This window comes from Nymphalis io, chromosome 25, assembly GCF_905147045.1.
Source record: "Nymphalis io chromosome 25, ilAglIoxx1.1, whole genome shotgun sequence".
Lineage (NCBI taxonomy): Eukaryota > Metazoa > Arthropoda > Insecta > Lepidoptera > Nymphalidae > Nymphalis > Nymphalis io.
The window spans coordinates 6962324-6981512 of NC_065912.1; the positions used below are offsets into that span (position 1 = coordinate 6962324).

Consider the following 19189-nt stretch of genomic DNA (forward strand, 5'->3'; position numbering starts at 1 on the left):
TATCAGTTTATATTGATCAGATATGATATCGGCTTAATCCCAGACTTAGCGTTATGTTGTTCCTATTAAGTTATTAGTAGTTGCGAGTGCAAAAGTTTTATCGTAGGAAAGCTGTCACATACATGATGTGCCATTAGATGACGTGTCTACCATGATATATAACGTAATATAACGTTTCGATTTAGTAAGACATCTTGAAAGCTTTGAGCCCTTCACTCCTCAGACTCTCAAAAATGTCAAGGAAACAATTAAAAAATATGTCTTAATAACTAAGCCTAATAATTGGAAGCGAACAGCTCCAAGGAATAATTAAGAGGTAAATTAAACCACGTATTTTAATTTTAAAACATGTAATAATTGTAGGCTCTGATAGAAGTCCTATTATATTACCTTTCATGTCCCTATGTGTAAGATGAACTATGCTATAAAATTGCTTTTTGGTAAGAGCATGTGATAATTATAATAATTACACATATATAGATATACTAATATAGAAATATTTAACGTAAATTTGTTTAAGCTCTTAGAAGCCTTAAAAAACTGTATTTTTCATTAATATTCTTATCGTTATTTTTTGTTCTGCTTTTTAAATTACTTGTTAATACTTTACTTTATATAATTTAATTACTTGTTAAATAACTTGTTCTTGTTAGGTTCACTCCATGTTTCAATGTAAAAGTGGAAATTTAGTTGGCTTATGTGAGACTTAATTAAGCCGAGATGGCCCAGTGGTAAGAACGCGTGAATCTTAACCGATGATCGTGGGTTCAAACCCGGGCAAGCACCACTGAATTTTCATGTGCTTAATTTGTGATTATAATTCATCTCGTGCTTTACGGTGAAGGAAAACATCGTGAGGAAACCCGCATGTGTCTAATTTCACTGAAGTTCTGCCACATGTGAATTCTACCAACCCGCATTGGAGCAGCGTGGTGGAATAAGCTCCAAACCTTCTCCTCAAAAAGAGGAGAGGAGGCCTTTAGCCCAGCAGTGGGACATTCACAGGCTGTTACGGTTACGGTTACGGATGTGAGACTTATTTTGTTATCAAATGTTTTTGTGTTATATTATGCTGTATGTTTCCCATACATCACAATAAATAAATAAATATATTATATGGGAATGCTACCATTTGTTTTATTGAGTCCATTATTGATTTTATCCCTCATAGTGAATTGGCATTATTGTGATTCTAAATGCTATCGACTATAAATCACTAGTACTACTTTCTTTCCAAAATATTTCAAATTAATTTTATCATCCAGTACTTCGGATTCAATAATTGGATATATGACTGATCGGAAATTTACTAATATTGTAAAATGACATATACTGTTTTTCTTGAAAATTCACGCAAAATCTATAAAATTTAGTAATAGGGAAGATTTGCATTTTAATAGGTCGTAATAGAAACAGATGATGATGTTTTTCTGATGGATTTCCATGACTAACTAGAAAACATAGTGTATTTTTTTTATAGCATAAGGAAGACGAGCATATGGGCCACCTGATGGTGAGTGGTCACCAACGCCCATAGACATTGGCATTGTAAGAAATGTTAATCATCGCTTACATCTAAGATGTTATGTCCCTTGTGCCTGTAATTACACTGGCTCACTCACCCTTCAAACCGGACACAACAATACCAAGTACTGCTTTTTTGCGGTAGAATATCTGATGAGTGTGCAAACTCATCAGATATTCTACCGCAAGCTCGTCTAGGTAGGTACCACACCTACCCAGACGAGCTTGCACAAAGCTCTACCACCAGGAAATGTGTGTGAAAACACAGATACACTATTGCCTTACCTTCAATCTAAGTGAGCTGAATCGTACACAAACGGATAGATTTATACGAAAGACCAACACTTTGGAGAGTTTCTCCAGCGTTAAAGTGAATAACAGATAGAAAAAAACTTCGGGAGATTTGTAGAACTCTATAATAACTACGCAATAATACACGGCGGCTTGTCGGTAATAATTTGGAATAATTTAATCGTAACGGCTATTCTTACTATGAACCCTTTTTTCATTCACTTTACTATATATTGCATAGAAAACTTAAATTATATTTAAAATCACATGTGTACGAAGGCGGAATTATCCCAAAAAGGGATTAATAGCCTTTACATAAAACTTTTTTATGAAATTTACATTAGCATATAAGTTTTATGTTATTTCTAGGCAAAATACGGAATCAGACAATGATGTCACTATTATGTATAAACTTATTATTTTTCTCGTTATTGTTTCCGTGAGTGGAATCATTATCCTCACGCGTAAACAATATCAAATGTTATATGCTTATTTATATACAGAACAATCAAATCTGTTATCGTTTGATCGACAGATATGGACGTGTATTTATTTAGGTGAGCAGAGTTCCTCTCAGCTATTGTTGGAGCTCTTTAATGTCTTTATTATTGGAAACCATTGACTTATTAATTCTTAGAAGCGTTTGTACTGAACCGAGATCGCTCAGTGGTTATGGAATCAAAATTTAAGATTGCGGGTTCTTACCTAGGCAAGCATCGCTAAAACTTTTTAGTGTTCGTTGCACTCACTTTATTTATTGCCCAAAATATTTGTAATCATTGAAAATATCAAAATAAAATATAAGACCGTGAATGTCTCACTGCTGGGCTTAGGTTCGACTTTTTGAGGAGTAGTTTTGCTGTTCCAATGTCAGTTAGTGGAAACATAATATACATATAAACAAATAACAAACAAATAATAAATACACTGGTGGTAGAGCTTTGTGCAAGCTCGTCTGGGTAGGTACCACCCACTCATCAGATATTCTACCGCAAAACAGCAGTACCTGGTCTTGTTGTGTTCCTGTTTGAAGGGTGAGTGATCCAGCGTAATTACAGGCACAAGGGACATAACATCTTAGTTCCCAAGGTTGGTTGCGCATTGGTGATGACATTTCTTACAATGCCAATGTCTATTGTTGGTGTTGGTGTTGTATGTTGTATGTGTGTTAGTGACCACTTACCATCAGGTTCTCGTTCGCCTTCCCATTATATAAAAAAAAAAACATATGTGCTTCCGTGGATTTGATTAATTTTCGAAAAATATTCTCGTGTTCTAAATACTGGACCATCTCGACTCCGCTATTTTATTTCAAACGCTATTCATAGTGCTACTTACCCAAATCTCATTAGCATATAAATTTTTGGACCAAATATATATCCCCTAAAATATGTATTATTGATGGCTTAAGTTTATCATATTATTATTATATATATTTGTAGACTAAAACATTAAGATTACTGAAGATGGGTTTATATTTAAATCAGTAATCATATAATTTTCTCACTTAGAAGTTTTTCATGGCGGTTGAAATAAAATACGAGTTTTCGCCCGCGTGTTTGGAGGGGAGGGGAGCAGGCAGGTGTTAAGTATCTATATATGGTCTAAAAAGTAGCCTATATATGTCCTCAAGATTGCTTCATACCATTTCACTAATTTGATTAAAATATGTTCAATAGTTTAGCCGTGAAAGCGTTAGACAGACAAACAGGTGTTTTGGAATTTAAAACATCAATATTGATAGTAATAATAATGACTATTGTATACTTATTATTGCTGGACAAAGGGTTATCTCTTTTTCAAATCGTCTATTTTTGCGATGCAAAACTAACCCTACTAAAAGAGGCCCAGCTCGTCTAACCATTTCCGTCGATGCCTGACACCATATAACGAATAACGAACGGCTACTACGAGGTTCCCATTTGTTTGTAGTTATTTATAATAGTTTTAAATATATTATGCATCATATTTAGTTACAGCGTAAATTTGTACATTATGGTTCAACAAATAAATTATGCAATTCTAAAACATGTACATCACATAAATCATTGTATTTGTTGTTATTGTAAAATAAACTGTATTCCAACGGGATATGGAAGATTTGACAATGGGACAATAGCTCGATATTGTTTACGAAGGTGCTATTAAAATTAGCACAATGCCTTTAAAGGTGAGTTAGTTCAATAGTTTTACGTCATTCGACCATATTGGATTCATTTGGTTCCTTCGACCCGCATTCCATTCTACATTCCAACAAACACGTAATATATCCGTAAACAGTTAACTCCTAGATAGAATATCCTTGAAATATATCATTTCATTTTCTAAATTGTATTTTTTATTTTTTTCATTTGTTTTTGAAAATGAAATGACTCTCAAATTGGAAAATTCGCGACATTTCACATTTCAACTTCGAATTCGAGTGCCACATTACTATATGTACGTTACAGATTGAAACGTTACTGACGGAAAAGGAGTTTCCCATTTTGCCAAGTGAAAGAGATTGCAACTGTTTAATAAGTTAACTACTGTGCTTTGAATTGGGTACAACACATACGTGATACATATGTAATAGGTATATATACAAGGTAAATGTTGTTTATATCTATACGAACCCATTGCCATTTGCCACTTTACATGTACATACATTGGGAAATCGCTTATCTGATGGTAGTTAGTCACCATCACGTATCGACATTGATGCTGTATATATTAACCAATAAATCACCAAGCCGGGATATTAGATAGAAGCGTTAATCTTAACCGATGATCGTGGGTTCAAACCCGGGCAAGCAAAACTGAAATTGTGCATAATTTGTGATTATAATTCATCTTGTGCTTTACGGTGAAGGGAAACATCGTGAAAAAACCTGCATGTGTCTAATTTCACTGAAATTCTGCCACATGTGTATTCCACCAACCCGCATTGGAGCAGCGTGGTGGAATAAGCTCCAAAACATCCTCAAAAAGAGGAGAGGAGGACTTTAGCAGTGGTACATTCACAGGCTGTTACGGTACGATTACGGTTACATCACCAATACGCAACTAACCTTGAGATCTAAAAAGTCATGTCTTTTGTTCCTGAAATTCACTAGCTCAACTTTCAATTCGAAACGCAAATACCATTGCCGTTTGGCGGCAAAATATGTGATTGCAATAAAACTAATACGGCAATTTATTTTTTTTATAACTCACTCTGTACTTTCGTTTGTACAACTCACCCTACATAATAACTTACGAGGCTACATTAATATATTTCACGTAACAAAAACTTATATACGAATGTATTAAGATTAATTATCAGAGTAATTATTATTCAAGTAATTCTAAGAAATAATAATACGTTTGTTAAGTGCCGTATATTTTTTATGACTAAAGATAAAATTAACTATTTAAAAAAATAATTAATAAGTAATTAGCATGTAATAAATTATAATTTATTGTTTTTTCACAACTAAGATATCATTAAGAGTCTTAGAAGTTTTTTATGAGCGAGCGCTTTTAATAATAGAGAATTAATTAAGCAATACTTACTAAAACCTTAAACTATTACATTTTTTTTAATTTAAAATTTTAATTTAAATTAATAATAATATACTGGGACATTTTTCACACACGGCCATCTGATCCAAAATTAAGCTTGTACAGAGCTTGTACTATGGAAACCAGACAACTAATATACCTCATATACTATTTTTCTTTTGTAAATACATACTTATATAGATCACCCCAGACTCAGGACAAACAGACATGTTCATGCACACAAATATCTGTCCTGGGTGGGAATCGAACCCACAACCTTCGGCGTGAAAAGCAAGCATCCACCAACCACGCCAACCGGCTCAAATTGTTAGTAAAGAGTAACTACTGAGTTTCTTGGCGGCAGAATCGACATTCCGAATTGGTGTTAACTCAAAATCTTATACAATGACGACTCAGGTATAAAAATCTTAAATATTAATTGATAAAATCGAATTATTTGGCATAAATCGATTTGTAAATAGCATCAGCATGATACGATTTTGACAAGACAAGTCTCGAGTCTCGAGCTGAAAGTCCCGAGAATATTAATTCCGGAAAAATACGACGGGACTGCGAGACACGCGAACTCCCGGTACCCAACCTCTAGTTGAAACACATGAAAATTAAAGACACGCAAAACATGCGGCAACTCAAGATCCAGGAACTCTATCGGCTGGACCATCAGTTTTGATGAATGCGAGTCCGTCTGCTTACGCCTGCAAAGTCTCATGGAAAAAAATGTTTAAGAATAAATATTTTTATATTTGCCTTTCAAACTTTTTAAATAGAACCTCGTTACTTATATAATATACGTAATCCAATAATATTGTAAAAGAGATTATATTACGAGTATTTCATATGTATGTTATCCGCCCACTAAAATCAGCTATGCCGTTGTGTTTAGGTATTGTATTCCCGTTTCCTTTGTTAAATATATCGTTGCGATAACTGTATTCTTACAGTGTGCGTGTGTGTTTATGTGTGTGTGTGTGGGTGTGTTTGTGTGATCTTTAATTTAAGATTATTCTATAAATTAGTATTCTAAGCTGCTCCGCCTGTGACGTTATTCCTGTACGTTGGCTTTAATGATTTTTTTATGGATTTATTGAAACTTCCGCTACAATGAACGTGATATGAAAATCATAAAATATTTCGTCACAAGATTAAAAATCTCATTATATCAAAATCCAAGCAAGTTTATAAATAAATAAATATATAAATACTTCATTGTAATGAAATATATAAATGTTTATCCAACTGCAAGAACTTTTTAATCGTCATTTTACTAAATAAATTTAAAGTTATTGTATTATTATTGAAAATAATAGACGAAAAAGTGACAAAAATCTCTGCACTTTTTCAGGCGATTAAATTACACACATACTTTAATAAAACCAAGTTATATTATTATTTATCCTGTATTATAATCAACGCTAACTCAGCGATTTTTTTATCACCCAAAATGTTTTATTTCATACCTAATTATATATGCAACTAAAAATAATATATATAAAATACTACAAATATATATAAAATAACTTGTCTCAGAGAGGTTTGAATCACAAATAAATAAATATCATTTATAAACATTAACATACAGAATAATCGTAAATGTGTTATGGAAACCATTGAATTGTCATATAAAATGTACAGTTATATAATTTAAAATGTAAAAAATAGCTTCAACGTCATTTTAAATAAATATGTTATATAATAGAAAGCCGATATCAACTTGCGGGTATAGCTTTGCTACCGCTAAATAGTATTATACAGAATTGTAAATTAATCATAATATGAGAATTGCCATAAAACGGAGACTGCGCTATTCGAATTGCTGACAAAAATTGAGGAATACGACTTAAAGATCCATTTCTATGGGTTCACAATCAACGGCATCGCAGTTACGTTAAATATAACGCCATATAATTAAAAAAAAAAAAACTAAGAAAATACAAGATAAAGCGTTCCGCTTTAATATTTTTCAAGAACGTTTAAAGCTTGAGGGTCTTCTCATGATCTTTGAGAGGACGATTAAAACCTTTTTTGTGCGTCGTATCTTTAAAAGTCCGTTCTAAGTTCGCATTTTTAGTAAAGATTTAAACGTTTATATATATTGTATCTTAAATAGATACTAATCTGACTTACTTACATTAGTACACGATTAGTCAGATTAGTATATATGAAAAAAAAACCTTGTCAGTATATAAAAATTGTTAGCTAGTTGAAATGAAACTTCTATTCCTTTAAAACACATAAATGATAATTGTTATAATTACAACAGCTTCATTAAAATAACTATATAACTACTAATTTAGTTCGTGAAAAACATTTCCACGCTTCTCTATATCGTATAATTTAACGTAAAGCTCGGTACATATCAAATCAGATATGGAAATCTTAAATACAATTATAATCACATAGCCTACCAGTTCACATTCAATTGGGACTCTTTTCTCCATCCAACTCCACGACGGTGGGCACCGGATTTTTTCGTTAAACGAGAGTATGTAATTCACTTTTGTCACGTAAATAGTCCAAATAAAAAACGAATGATACTGCGAAGCGCACCTACTTTTATAATAATTTTATGTATGTATTAAAACCGTCTCCGAAACACGTTGCATCTTCTGGTATAAGATTTATTTATTTTGGTTTAGTGGTTTTACAGTTAGGCCTCACGAAAAAAACGTCTCATTTGTTAGTATAGATTAGGAAAAATTAAAATGTTTACCGTAAATTTTTCTGGAGAGCTGAAATCTTCATCTAAGAATATCCTGATCTTGTCATAAAGTCGTAGCTCTGGGCAGTCACAAAGTCTTTGGACAAAATCTTGGACGTATTGCATTGACTTCTCGTATGCTTTACCGCCAACCTCTTGCAAGTGAAGCGCTATAAATTTGGGGTCCATTCGGGATACCGCTTGAAGAAACTCCGACGTCCATATTGGAAGCATAACAAAAGGCTGAAAAAAAATTTAAGATTAGATAAGAAGTAGATTTGAAAAATTGAGCACACTTTTTGTAAACTTTCAATGTAACAGAATTTGTTAACAAAAGGTCAAATCTCTTATACGATCGAGCCGAAATTTTTCTCACACTTCCTGGTCACAATATAATATTGTTTGTCTCGTTGGTCTAGTGGCTAGATATAAGCCGCAGATTCAGAGATCCTGGATTCAAAATCCAGGTTGGGCCGATAAAAAGTTATTGACATTTATTGTTAGGTTAGGTATATTTATTATTAGGTTATTGGGTAGCAGCCTAAAAGCACGTAACGACATTGGCCCTGGGCCTTAACTTTTTCCGGTCGTGTCGGAATTAAACAAAAAGCAACATCCCCAACGGAAAGGTAAAAAACATATATTAATGCATTTTCTACTCTACATGTACATATGTCCAATCTCAAAAAGGTATATGGCAATATTTAATGATATAATTACAATGAACGGATCAATTATGTAAATGTAATTTAAGGGCTATCTTCTTGAAAAACAAAACTTCAATGCAAAGAAAAGTTCACCATTACATTACATAACAAAAATTCAAATCACTGGAAATTTTAATCCTGCTATGTCTTATAGCTTTAGCTGTTGATAGTCATGACTGACTGGCTGATGGACGTCAGGATGTATTATTTATAAAAATATGTTAATTTGCAAAATAGTAAGTTTTTTAATTTCATAGTAAATGTATCATCTATTATAATTATTACAACATCTTATAATGTTTTCTTTTATTACCATAAATATATATATGGTTGACGTCAATAGTTACACAAATATAACAATGACATCTTAATTTTAATTTACTCTATCATAGTTAAAACATTACCAAATGAAAATTTAAACTAAAAACTTTATGCATTGAGTAATCAAATGAAACAAACAATTGAATTTAAGAGCATTATTAACTAAATCAATATTAAGAGTATGTCATAAATAAAAATTACAGATTATGTTTTGCAAATTCGCCCAGAACTTTGTGAGATAATAAAATAAAGGAGATCTGTGGGGTTAAATTTGTATACGGCCATAACATATGGAGATATGGAGTGAATATTTAGATTGACACTTATTGCAACAATTGTTTAAACCTGGCTTTTTGAACAAGTACTATTGGGTAAAATGTCAGAATTAATTACATACAAAGTTAGGAAAACATATATAATAAAAGAAAGGTTTGTCTATATGCATATTATAATTTTTTTAATTTTACTTTTTTTGACACTAACAACCTTCCATGTCGGTCTTATTAGGCTGGCTGAAAATGCAATAGCATTAAGACCAATCTCCCTGGCAATAAGGTATTTATATTTTTAAATAAATTCATAACATCTTCGCACAAAACAAATTCGAATGATAACAAAATGAACAATTTACAATATCAAAGGTGTATGAGGAAATATATTTAATTGATTAGAAGCATAAAAAAACAATTTTTTCTTTTGTTATTCTACCAATTATTAACATTTTCCTGTTTACATGACACTCATAACAGTAATTCTGATTAACTGGTGATAGAGCTAAGACGGAACTATACAGTTCTAAAAAATACAAGTCTAAGATCACTAAAAAGTATGTAAATATATATATATATATATATATATATATATATATATATATATATATATATATATATATATATATTATATTTGCCGCACTTAAAATAATAATTTATAAATGTTGTAAATTTAAAATACATTTCTTTCTAAATAGTGTATTTTATAAAAAATGGTACATACCTATGGCTTTTATGAAAAATAAGTTTCAATCATTTTAAATTAGTAAATCTAGTTTTAACTATTGTTTTAATGAAAATATTTTGAGAGGTTCGAACAAATAGTAAGTAAATTTTTAAATCATTTTACGACTTCCTAAATATATTGCCGCTAAGACTAATTAACAACACAAGCTTGTATATAAATAGAACAAGCAATGTAAGCTATTAAAAATATAATTCTATCAAGTAAGCGTGACAAATTGCAATCAGCGTGCATTGACATGTAAAACACTTGTTTCAAAATTAGAACAGTTGACATGCGCAACATTTTAATTAAAATTATGTAGGTAGGCAATTATTGTGCCTTCCTAACGTAACGCTTGCTTGACAATTACGTGATTTAATGAAACAATACTCACGTCCTCGAATATAGATCCGACGTTAGCGGTCACAAGCAACAACGGCACTTTATCCGAACCCATTTTTTTGAACTTCAACATCCCGAAAACGGAGTAAATACAATACCGCTCATACAAAAAGATTGTATATGTAACGTTATATCAAAAGTACTGGGCGGATTTGGCTGGTGCACGCCATGTTTCCAAGCATCACTGATAACATTATTATGGTTACAATTTTTTTTTTATACAATTTTAACGCGATGTCGCGAAATCGGCCTCCTCGCCCTTCCAAGTATCTGACATTTGTAAATGAATGAATGAGTGACGTTATGTTTTATGTCTGATCTGTAATAGACTTCATGGCGTATAGTTTAACGTTTTTTATATTCGTACTAAGTTTTATATTGTAATCAAATATAAATAATACTATTTTATGAAGAAATAAACATATTTTGTGCCATTATTACGTGGTTACCCTTTTTATGCTTAGAAATTGAAATAAACAAATATATGGCGCGCAAATAATAGTGAAACGGAACGTAATATTCAATAGCAAAACACTGTTGGATGTTGACCAATGACGTCGTTTCTAGTTTTACGTCACGCCCTGTTTTCAGGGACGTACTCGCTTATTTTGATCGTTAACGTAAATAAAGGGGAAGTAAATCGTGTGTTAATAAATACGCACGTAAACGAGTTATGACGACAGTATTTTTTCCCATTTTATTCTTAGTTTGCGTAGGATTTCCATTAATAGTAAACTCTCCTATAACGTATAACTGAAATTAATCTATTTATTTACGAAAGTATAAACAAAAAAAAAACTTTAATAATAATATAAATTATTTTAAAATTTAATACCTTATTGTTGTTTCTTAGCAAGCAAAATGGTTAAAGTAGGAAATAGTTTTAGTTTAATATACTGAAGTTTTCTTTAAATACGCCTCTGTGGGGCGTGCCGGTGTCTTCTGCTCATGTGCGCTAGCTATTTCGTCCCTAACCTTTCATCAAGCCTTGTAGTTTATATTTTATTATGGAAATCGATTGCTCCATGTCTATTCTTGTGAAATAGGTCAGTTTGTTCACGTTATTTCACAGGTAAGCTTCTGATACCTATTAATAAAACGAGAAGTAATAGTATGTTGGCCAGTCATAAGTCTTAAACGACGTAAGTATGTAATTTGTTACTACAATTCTATGAAATGTTACGTTTAACTATGTAGGTAAATTTTTGAACGTTGTTCTTTATTCGAAATTAAATTTTTAAATTTTAATTTCTAGAAAATGGCGTTAATATTGGTATGGATGTTGTTATTGGCTAAAGCGGTATTAGGCCATGTTTACAATGCGGTTGAGACAGAAATGTTTGCAATACCTATCAGCCCAAATTTATTTAACTGGACATACCAAGGTAAGTGTTTAATAATTAAAAATATATACATAAGAAGAAACAAATAAATGTGTTTACAAATAGGATATTTTACAGAATTCGATCAGCAGTACCGTTTCCATGCCTCATTGATAGGCAAACCAGAGCTACCATCTTGGCTGCGTTATATTTACAGCGGGAGACACCACTCCGGGTTTATTTTCGGCACACCGCCACGCAACACCAAAACGCCGATTACTGTAATTGCTTACTGATGTTTATGTTACAAGGTTTTAGTTTATTTTATGTTGGTATTTATAGAAATCGAATATATAATAATAGGAAATTCTATTTTGCAGCAACAAAAAGGTATTTCAATTTTTAACAAACTAGCTCATTTTATAATTCATTGAAATGTTAAGGGGATGCTTTGGATGATATCGTTCCAATAGTCTCTCAATTTCTCCTCTCATGTCATTTTCCATTGATTATTTACCAATGAACCCATACTGTTGTTCTAAGGATAAATAAATATATAAATAAACATATGATTATTATATATGTACTATGAGAAGAGACAGAAACATGATTTTCTGTGCCTGTATATAAAAAAAAAGTTACTTTCAGCTTGAAGTGATTGGCTTAAACAGACAAGACTATGAGACACGACGAGTGCTATTGAATCTAAGAGTAAAACCTAAGGACAATATGGCCAAGCATGAAGTTGAATTTAAAATTGACAATCTAAATGTTGAAGATCTATTAGATGAGCACAGGTAATTAGCATGAAAAAGTTTTAATTGTATGAATCGAAATATCAGTAGAGACATTAGGTAAAACCATCTTATTTTATAATTCAAACATAACTAAAATTAATGATTTTGTCGTCATATGCGTTCCTCGCCAATTATATGGCCAGGACTTTAGTCGCTAGCGTATAAGACTGTAGTTTTGGTAGATCTTGAGATTTAGCGTTCAAATCACATTAAAAAGTCGAGTTTCTTTTGTCATGGACTTCAACCAAGTATATCAATGACCACTATAGATTGCTGCTAAATTCTTCAGTAGAAAGCTTGTGCTTGGAAGTGTTACATTCACGTAGCTCGGTGAGAACGAAAAGTCCGTGGTCCTGCACCTGATCTCCCTTTGCGTACTTTGGATTGCCATCAATCCTAAGAAATGGAGAGTGTACCAATGTTTGTGTATAATATTATCTTCTTAGCAGTCAGACTTGAGATTAGCCGGCAAACACGAAATTCGTTCAAAAGGAATTCATAATCTTAAAATATTACTCTAAAAAGATCTTTCAATATTGCCGATATTTTTTTTTTTTTTATAGAATAGGAAGGCGGACGAGCATATGGGCCACCTGATGGTAAGTGGTCACCAACGCTCTTAGACATTGGCATTGTAAGAAATGTCAACCATCGCTTACATATCCAATGCGCCACCAACCTTGGGAACTAAGATTTTATGTCCCTTGTGCCTGTAATTACACTGGCTCACTCACCCTTCAAACCGGAACACAACAATATCAAGTATTGCTGTTTTGCGGTAGAATATCTGATGAGTGGGTGGTACCTACCCAGACGAGCTTGCACAAAGCCCTACCACCAGTTGTTACACACGTACACTCGTGTCACGTATAATAGTGTTATTTTTGTACAATGATTGTTTCGTATTTTTAAATTACTATAAAAAATATGAAATTATTGGGAATAGCTTAGCACGAAATACACCTAGTTAGTACTTAAATAGGTTTGAATCTACGACATTCCATAAATACTTATGATCATAATATTTCAGTTCAATTTCATCTTTACAGAATGACACGCCTTAAAGATATTTTAAGAACAAAACTATGGACAGAGAGTAGCAAAGATCTGTATCCTACTTTTCTTGCTTCTGCAATCGATTTAGGCGCGAGATTGCCGTTGAAACCGAGCGATGGAGAGGGGTAAGGATTTGATAAAACAACATTTTGCTTATAGCAGGATACGGTACTGGGCATAGGCATCCCGTTTGGTTAAGAGCGTGTACCTCTGATTACGTGATTTTTAATATATCTTATGCTATTTGCTAGTCTATTTTACGCTGCCGTAATTTGTACTTGGAGTGGTTACATAATCGAAGAGCTGAATCTTTGACAAACATACAATTAGGGGGTTCACGCCCCTGATAACATATTTATTTTTCTTTATCTGATATCAAGTGGTCACCAGAATTTGTAGACATTAACGCTGTAAGAAATATTAATCACCCTTACATAGCCTAAACGCCATAAACCATGGGAGCTAAGATGTTATGTCCCATGTGCTTGTAGTTTCATGGGCTCAGTCAGTTCAATATTTCAAATATAAATACAAAACAGTAATATTTAGCTGCTGTTTGGCAGTTTGATAAGTGGAAGGTGCCTATCCAGACCGGCTTGCACAAAGCCTTTCCACCACACATACAGTTTTTTACTCTTATGAACTTTAATGTGATTGGGCGTAATTTATTTTCATTTTTAGATTATTCTGTCACTTTTCATATTTAATCATCTTATCTCAATTTCATTCATAAAACTGTCTAGGGTTTTTTAAGGTACTCCAATCTTAACATCAGCATCTATGTATATAAAAAGTGTGCATAAATATGTATGTATTATTCTCTTTTCATCTTTCGTATACCAGACTCGTAGTCAGACTAGGTAGTTCGGTGCCATTCTCCTCTGAGCTAAAACGCCTGAGAGAAGAAGTCCGTCCACTTTCCCGTTTGCCGAGCTGTCCTCGAGATTACAAGCGGACCACTGTCGAAAGACTCTTCAGAGATGCTGGTCTCAATCTTGACTGGTGCAGTTTTGAGTTGGTAGGTTTACTTAATCAGTATTTATTGATGTTGATAATGACTCGACTTTAAGTTTATAAATAATTATTTAAATCGATATTTGCAAGACATTGCTCATGATTTAAAAACACAATCAATTTAAGTACAATAAATCTTACAGTTGCGTGAGAATTAATGTATACTCAGAACTTGTAGATTCATTTATTTGTGATCGATAATATAAATAACTCAACATTAGAAAGCTAGTTTATCCAGACGCAACCACTACAAAGTTCAGCCTAAAATGATGGTATCTGTAAAGCAAGAAAGGGCGCGACCGTGGTGTTTTATACGTACATACCTTACGGTCACAACGTAAACGACATCAATTCAAATCAAAATATTAATCAAAAGTAATACACGAGTAGGACACTTACGTCGTCGAATTCCAGTACAATACAATCTACAAGCGGCGCTCGACGGAGCACGTGGAGTACATGACGGAGGCGGCGGGCGCGGGCGGCGCGGCGGGCGGCGCGGCGCGCGGCGCGTGGGCGGCGCCGGCGCGCGCCGCGCTGCCGTCGCGCTCGCTGGCGCGCGCGCTGGGCGCCGCCGCCGCGGGGCCGCTCGCGCTGCTGCTGCTCTGCGCCGCCGCGCTCTCCGCCGCGCTCTGCCTGCACTACGCCACCGTGTACGTACACACACACACACACACTCTACATTTCTGCGCATCCGACGAGGGAGCAGCGACAGGGAGACGCAAACGCACAATTATATACAGCCCCACAAAGACATGCACGGTGACACACGTACACTCGTGTCACGTATAATAGTGTTATTTTTGTACAATGATTGTTTCGTATTTTTAAATTACTATAAAAAAGTAAGAATCGATACCCCGTAAAATCATTTAATAATCTATGTATATAAATTAATCATTTTAATTGTTCGTCATATAGGCGCTGCAACATTGTTCACCGAATAAGATAAAATTTTCGGTAATTTTTTAAGGACTTATAGGTACTTGTGGAGTTTACAGACTGACTTATCACGAAATCTCCTAAACTAAAGGTTGAATTTAGCATATTTAGATACACCGCTCACTAAGAAAGGATTTTACGCAAATACTATCCAAAAAAATTTATTACCTAATTACGCCACTTATTCTAGACAACAGTATACAATAAATGCGAGTCATACCGGAGTCTTGCCCACAAAAAACAAGAAATAAGCATACCTACATAAAATTAATAAGGTTACATAGAATTAAACTTATTTACGACGAGATAAATTAATTGATTTACAGACGTGATGCTGTTTCAGAGAGATTTATTGACGAAATTTATCATATCTGCGAAGATTACAGAAAACGAAGGTTTGATTTGTATTCATCGGATAAACTAACCGAACTAACTGTATTGTAGTTGAAAATTAATTTCATTAATAATAGACTAACGATTGTTTATATAACAAACGACATTATAGCAATTCTATCCACTTTTTTTTATAGATTAGGAAGGCGGACGAGCATATGGGCCACCTGATGGTAAGTGGTCACCAAACGCCGTTAGACATTGGCATTGTAAGAAATGTCAACCTTCGCTTATAGCCAATGCGCCACCAACCTTGGGAACTAAGATTTTATGTCCCTTGTGCCTGTAATTACACTGGCTCACTCACCCTTCAAACCGGAACACAACAATATCAAGTATTGCTGTTTTGCGGTAGAATATCTGATGAGTGGGTGGTACCTACCCAGACGAGCTTGCACAAAGCCCAAACCGTAACAGCCTGTGAATGTCCCACTGCTGGGCTAAAGGCCTCCTCTCCTCTTTTTGAGGAGAAGGTTTGGAGCTTATTCCACTACGCTGCTCCAATGCGGGTTGGTAGAATTCACATGTGGCAGAATTTCAGTAAAATTAGACACATGCAGGTTTCCTCACGATGTTTTCCTTCACCGTAAAACACGAGATGAATTATAATCACAAATTAAGCACATGAAAATTCAGTGGTGCCCGGGTTTGAACCCACGATCATCGGTTAAGATTCACGCGTTCTTACCACAGGGCCATCTCGGCTTTTTTTGCACAAAGCCCTACCACCAGTAAATTAAAACTTAATACTAATTATAACAATACAAGTACCTACTGAGCTTTAAAAAACAAAATAAAATCATAATATTGAATAACTAAAATATTTACAATTAATTGAATGTATGCTCTTTGTTACTTAAATCGAGCAAAGAAGGTAGGCTGGCAATGCTGCCAACTGTTAACTTAAGCGAACGCACTTTGCAGACCTACAGCCTGTAGGCCAGGACACAGGCATAAACAGAAACATTTTCCCGATCGATTCCCGACGATCCCTAAATAATAAATTTGACACACTAGTAAAGTAAAAATATTAGGTATTTTGTAACAAAAAATATTATCTTTGAATATTATTATATAAATTGTATTTATTAACAGATTCAGATTATTAGAATTTCGTTAATATGATTGTATTTTGTTTATTTTAGAGCTCATAAATCGGCTAAAGTGGAACTGTGCAGATACGGCACTGGCAACACTGAGCAGACGCAAGAAGACAACAATAGTAACAAAAGTGTGGGAGTAAGGTGATAAAACTAATTTTGAGTCATTTCGAGATGCAAGTATTTTTAATAATAGTATGTCCATTTTTAGTTAGAATTGTGATAAATTTTATATATATTATTATTTATTTTTAAAAATAAACAAAGCTAGCGATATATATCTTAAAAATGGGGTTATATATAATAATAATGTAACTATATTTACAAGTTATATTTAAAATGATTTTCGGTATTTTGATTGATGAATCGCTATGATTGAGATTATAAGAACTGGTGACCATTCCTCACATTTTGAATATTTATTTGCGGAGTTTACTTTTCATCAGTGACACATTTATTTTTCCTTCTATTAACAATAAAAAATAAACACGACAAAGTTTTTTAACCTATAGTCCATTAGTGCTTAAAAATATCTGTATTTTCCTATTTAACTAATCCACACCAACTCTTATACCCGAATAATTATGGAAACTTTATTTTGTTGCATATAACTTTTCACAATAATGTAACTGAGAAATAATGTATAATTTATTTTCAGTCCCAATAGCAGTCTCGTCAGACCATACAGCCCTAAATCGACAACCAACCTCGCAGCTAACTACAACCGCCCTCAGCCCCCTCCTTACATCGGATCTACAACCAATTCCCTCCACCACAGGAAACCAACCGACAAAACGCCGACGAGCTCACACACGCCTGAACACAACCGAGGACACATGGCCTTGGAAGAATCGTTAAAGCTACTCAACGAAGCGAACATTTCAAGCGAATTCGACAATTTAATTCTCCGAGATCAAATAGTCGATCTAAACGACGGTTCAGACGATTACGTACCAATCAAACCGGAACCGGCGGGTTATGTATCGATGAAACCGGATAAAACTGGTTATGTCAACATGAAACCGGATTTGGATGATATCGTTGTACCGGAATTGGCCAAGTATGGGATTTCTGGTATTGGACAGATTTGACATGAAGCCGACGGTTCGCAGCCGCAAGTCAAAACTTGGTTTTGTTAACCAATTCATGACTGATTCGGAAAAATATTTATCAAACAAACATGCCTAATCAAATAAAAAGCACGATAAATATTAACGTGTAGTTGTACTAATAAAAGTAGCCAAGAACATATTGAATGGATAATTTACCGATAAGGAGGCGATACCTCTTGCTGGATACGCTTGCAAGATGGCGCCAAAATGCTGTCAAAAAATATTGACACATCTTCAAAATTTCGCTTTATATGTTATTACATATTTATGAAATATCTCAATATAGACAATATAGTTATGCATTAATGTTCAAATTGGATTCTTACCTTTATTAACATAATAGAATTCAATACAGACAATTTTTTGCATAATATAGAAATACTATACTATGCTTTTTTTTGTACGAATGACATACCAATATAGCTATGACATGATATGTAGTGACTTGTATGTGTACCATTTCATCCTATTATAACCGTATGTACAAGAACGTTTAGGAATTTGTGATTATTATACATTTCTAGTCAAATTTACTTAGTCAATAAAATAAATGTTTAAATGTTGTTTATTTTTTATTTACATACTTTGTGAACGATTGTAGGTATTTGTACACACATCCAAGTATAGGCAGATATACTATTGATTTTTTGTCATCCTTACATCCGCAATTGTCAGTGCTGGAGTGCCTAGTTTATTTTTTTTTAATTTAACATTTGATTTGACAACAAATGATTTGGCACAAAAAATAATTTATATTATTTACCTTAAATTTTTTATGTAAAAGGTACAATAAAAAGGAAACAGGAAAATCATTGGTAAGATGTCTTGAATACTTACAGAAAAATCTATTTTTTCTAGAATACTTCTAGAAATATTTACAAATTTAGTTTTATGTTCGCTATCTCAGTTGCTACAAACATCAACATATCGTGTCTCTCTCTCTCCCCTCCCATCGTATATGAGTCTTGTTA

The 19189-nt window shown here is 33.4% G+C and overlaps 2 protein-coding genes across 7 annotated transcripts in view; one reads left to right on the forward strand and one right to left on the reverse strand.

The window, feature by feature from the left end:
* Positions 1-10744, reverse strand: part of LOC126778108 (inositol polyphosphate-5-phosphatase A) — a 37135-nt gene extending 26391 nt beyond the window's left edge. For all 4 annotated transcript variants that reach the window (XM_050501495.1, XM_050501494.1, XM_050501492.1 and 1 more), the window contains exons 1-2: positions 10475-10744; positions 8069-8299 (exon numbers count right to left, since the gene is read on the reverse strand). In XM_050501495.1, the coding sequence (XP_050357452.1) occupies positions 8069-8299; positions 10475-10555 (312 nt within the window). In that variant the 5' untranslated portion in view covers positions 10556-10744. The remainder of the gene's footprint in view (positions 1-8068; positions 8300-10474) is intronic.
* Positions 10745-11383: 639 nt separating this feature from the next.
* Positions 11384-18781, forward strand: LOC126778158 (uncharacterized). 3 transcript variants are annotated; one of them, XM_050501596.1, is made up of 10 exons: positions 11384-11624; positions 11738-11867; positions 11943-12085; positions 12453-12601; positions 13651-13782; positions 14501-14675; positions 15086-15324; positions 15940-16008; positions 17152-17250; positions 17765-18781. In XM_050501596.1, exons 2-10 carry the CDS (start codon positions 11741-11743, stop codon positions 18195-18197), a joined length of 1566 nt encoding a protein of 521 aa, XP_050357553.1. In that variant the 5' UTR covers positions 11384-11624; positions 11738-11740; the 3' UTR covers positions 18198-18781. The 3 variants fall into 3 exon arrangements, with proteins under 3 accessions (XP_050357553.1, XP_050357554.1, XP_050357555.1); XM_050501597.1 differs by having other exon boundaries at positions 11384-11554; XM_050501598.1 differs by having other exon boundaries at positions 11385-11528.
* The last annotated feature ends 408 nt before the right edge of the window (positions 18782-19189 follow it).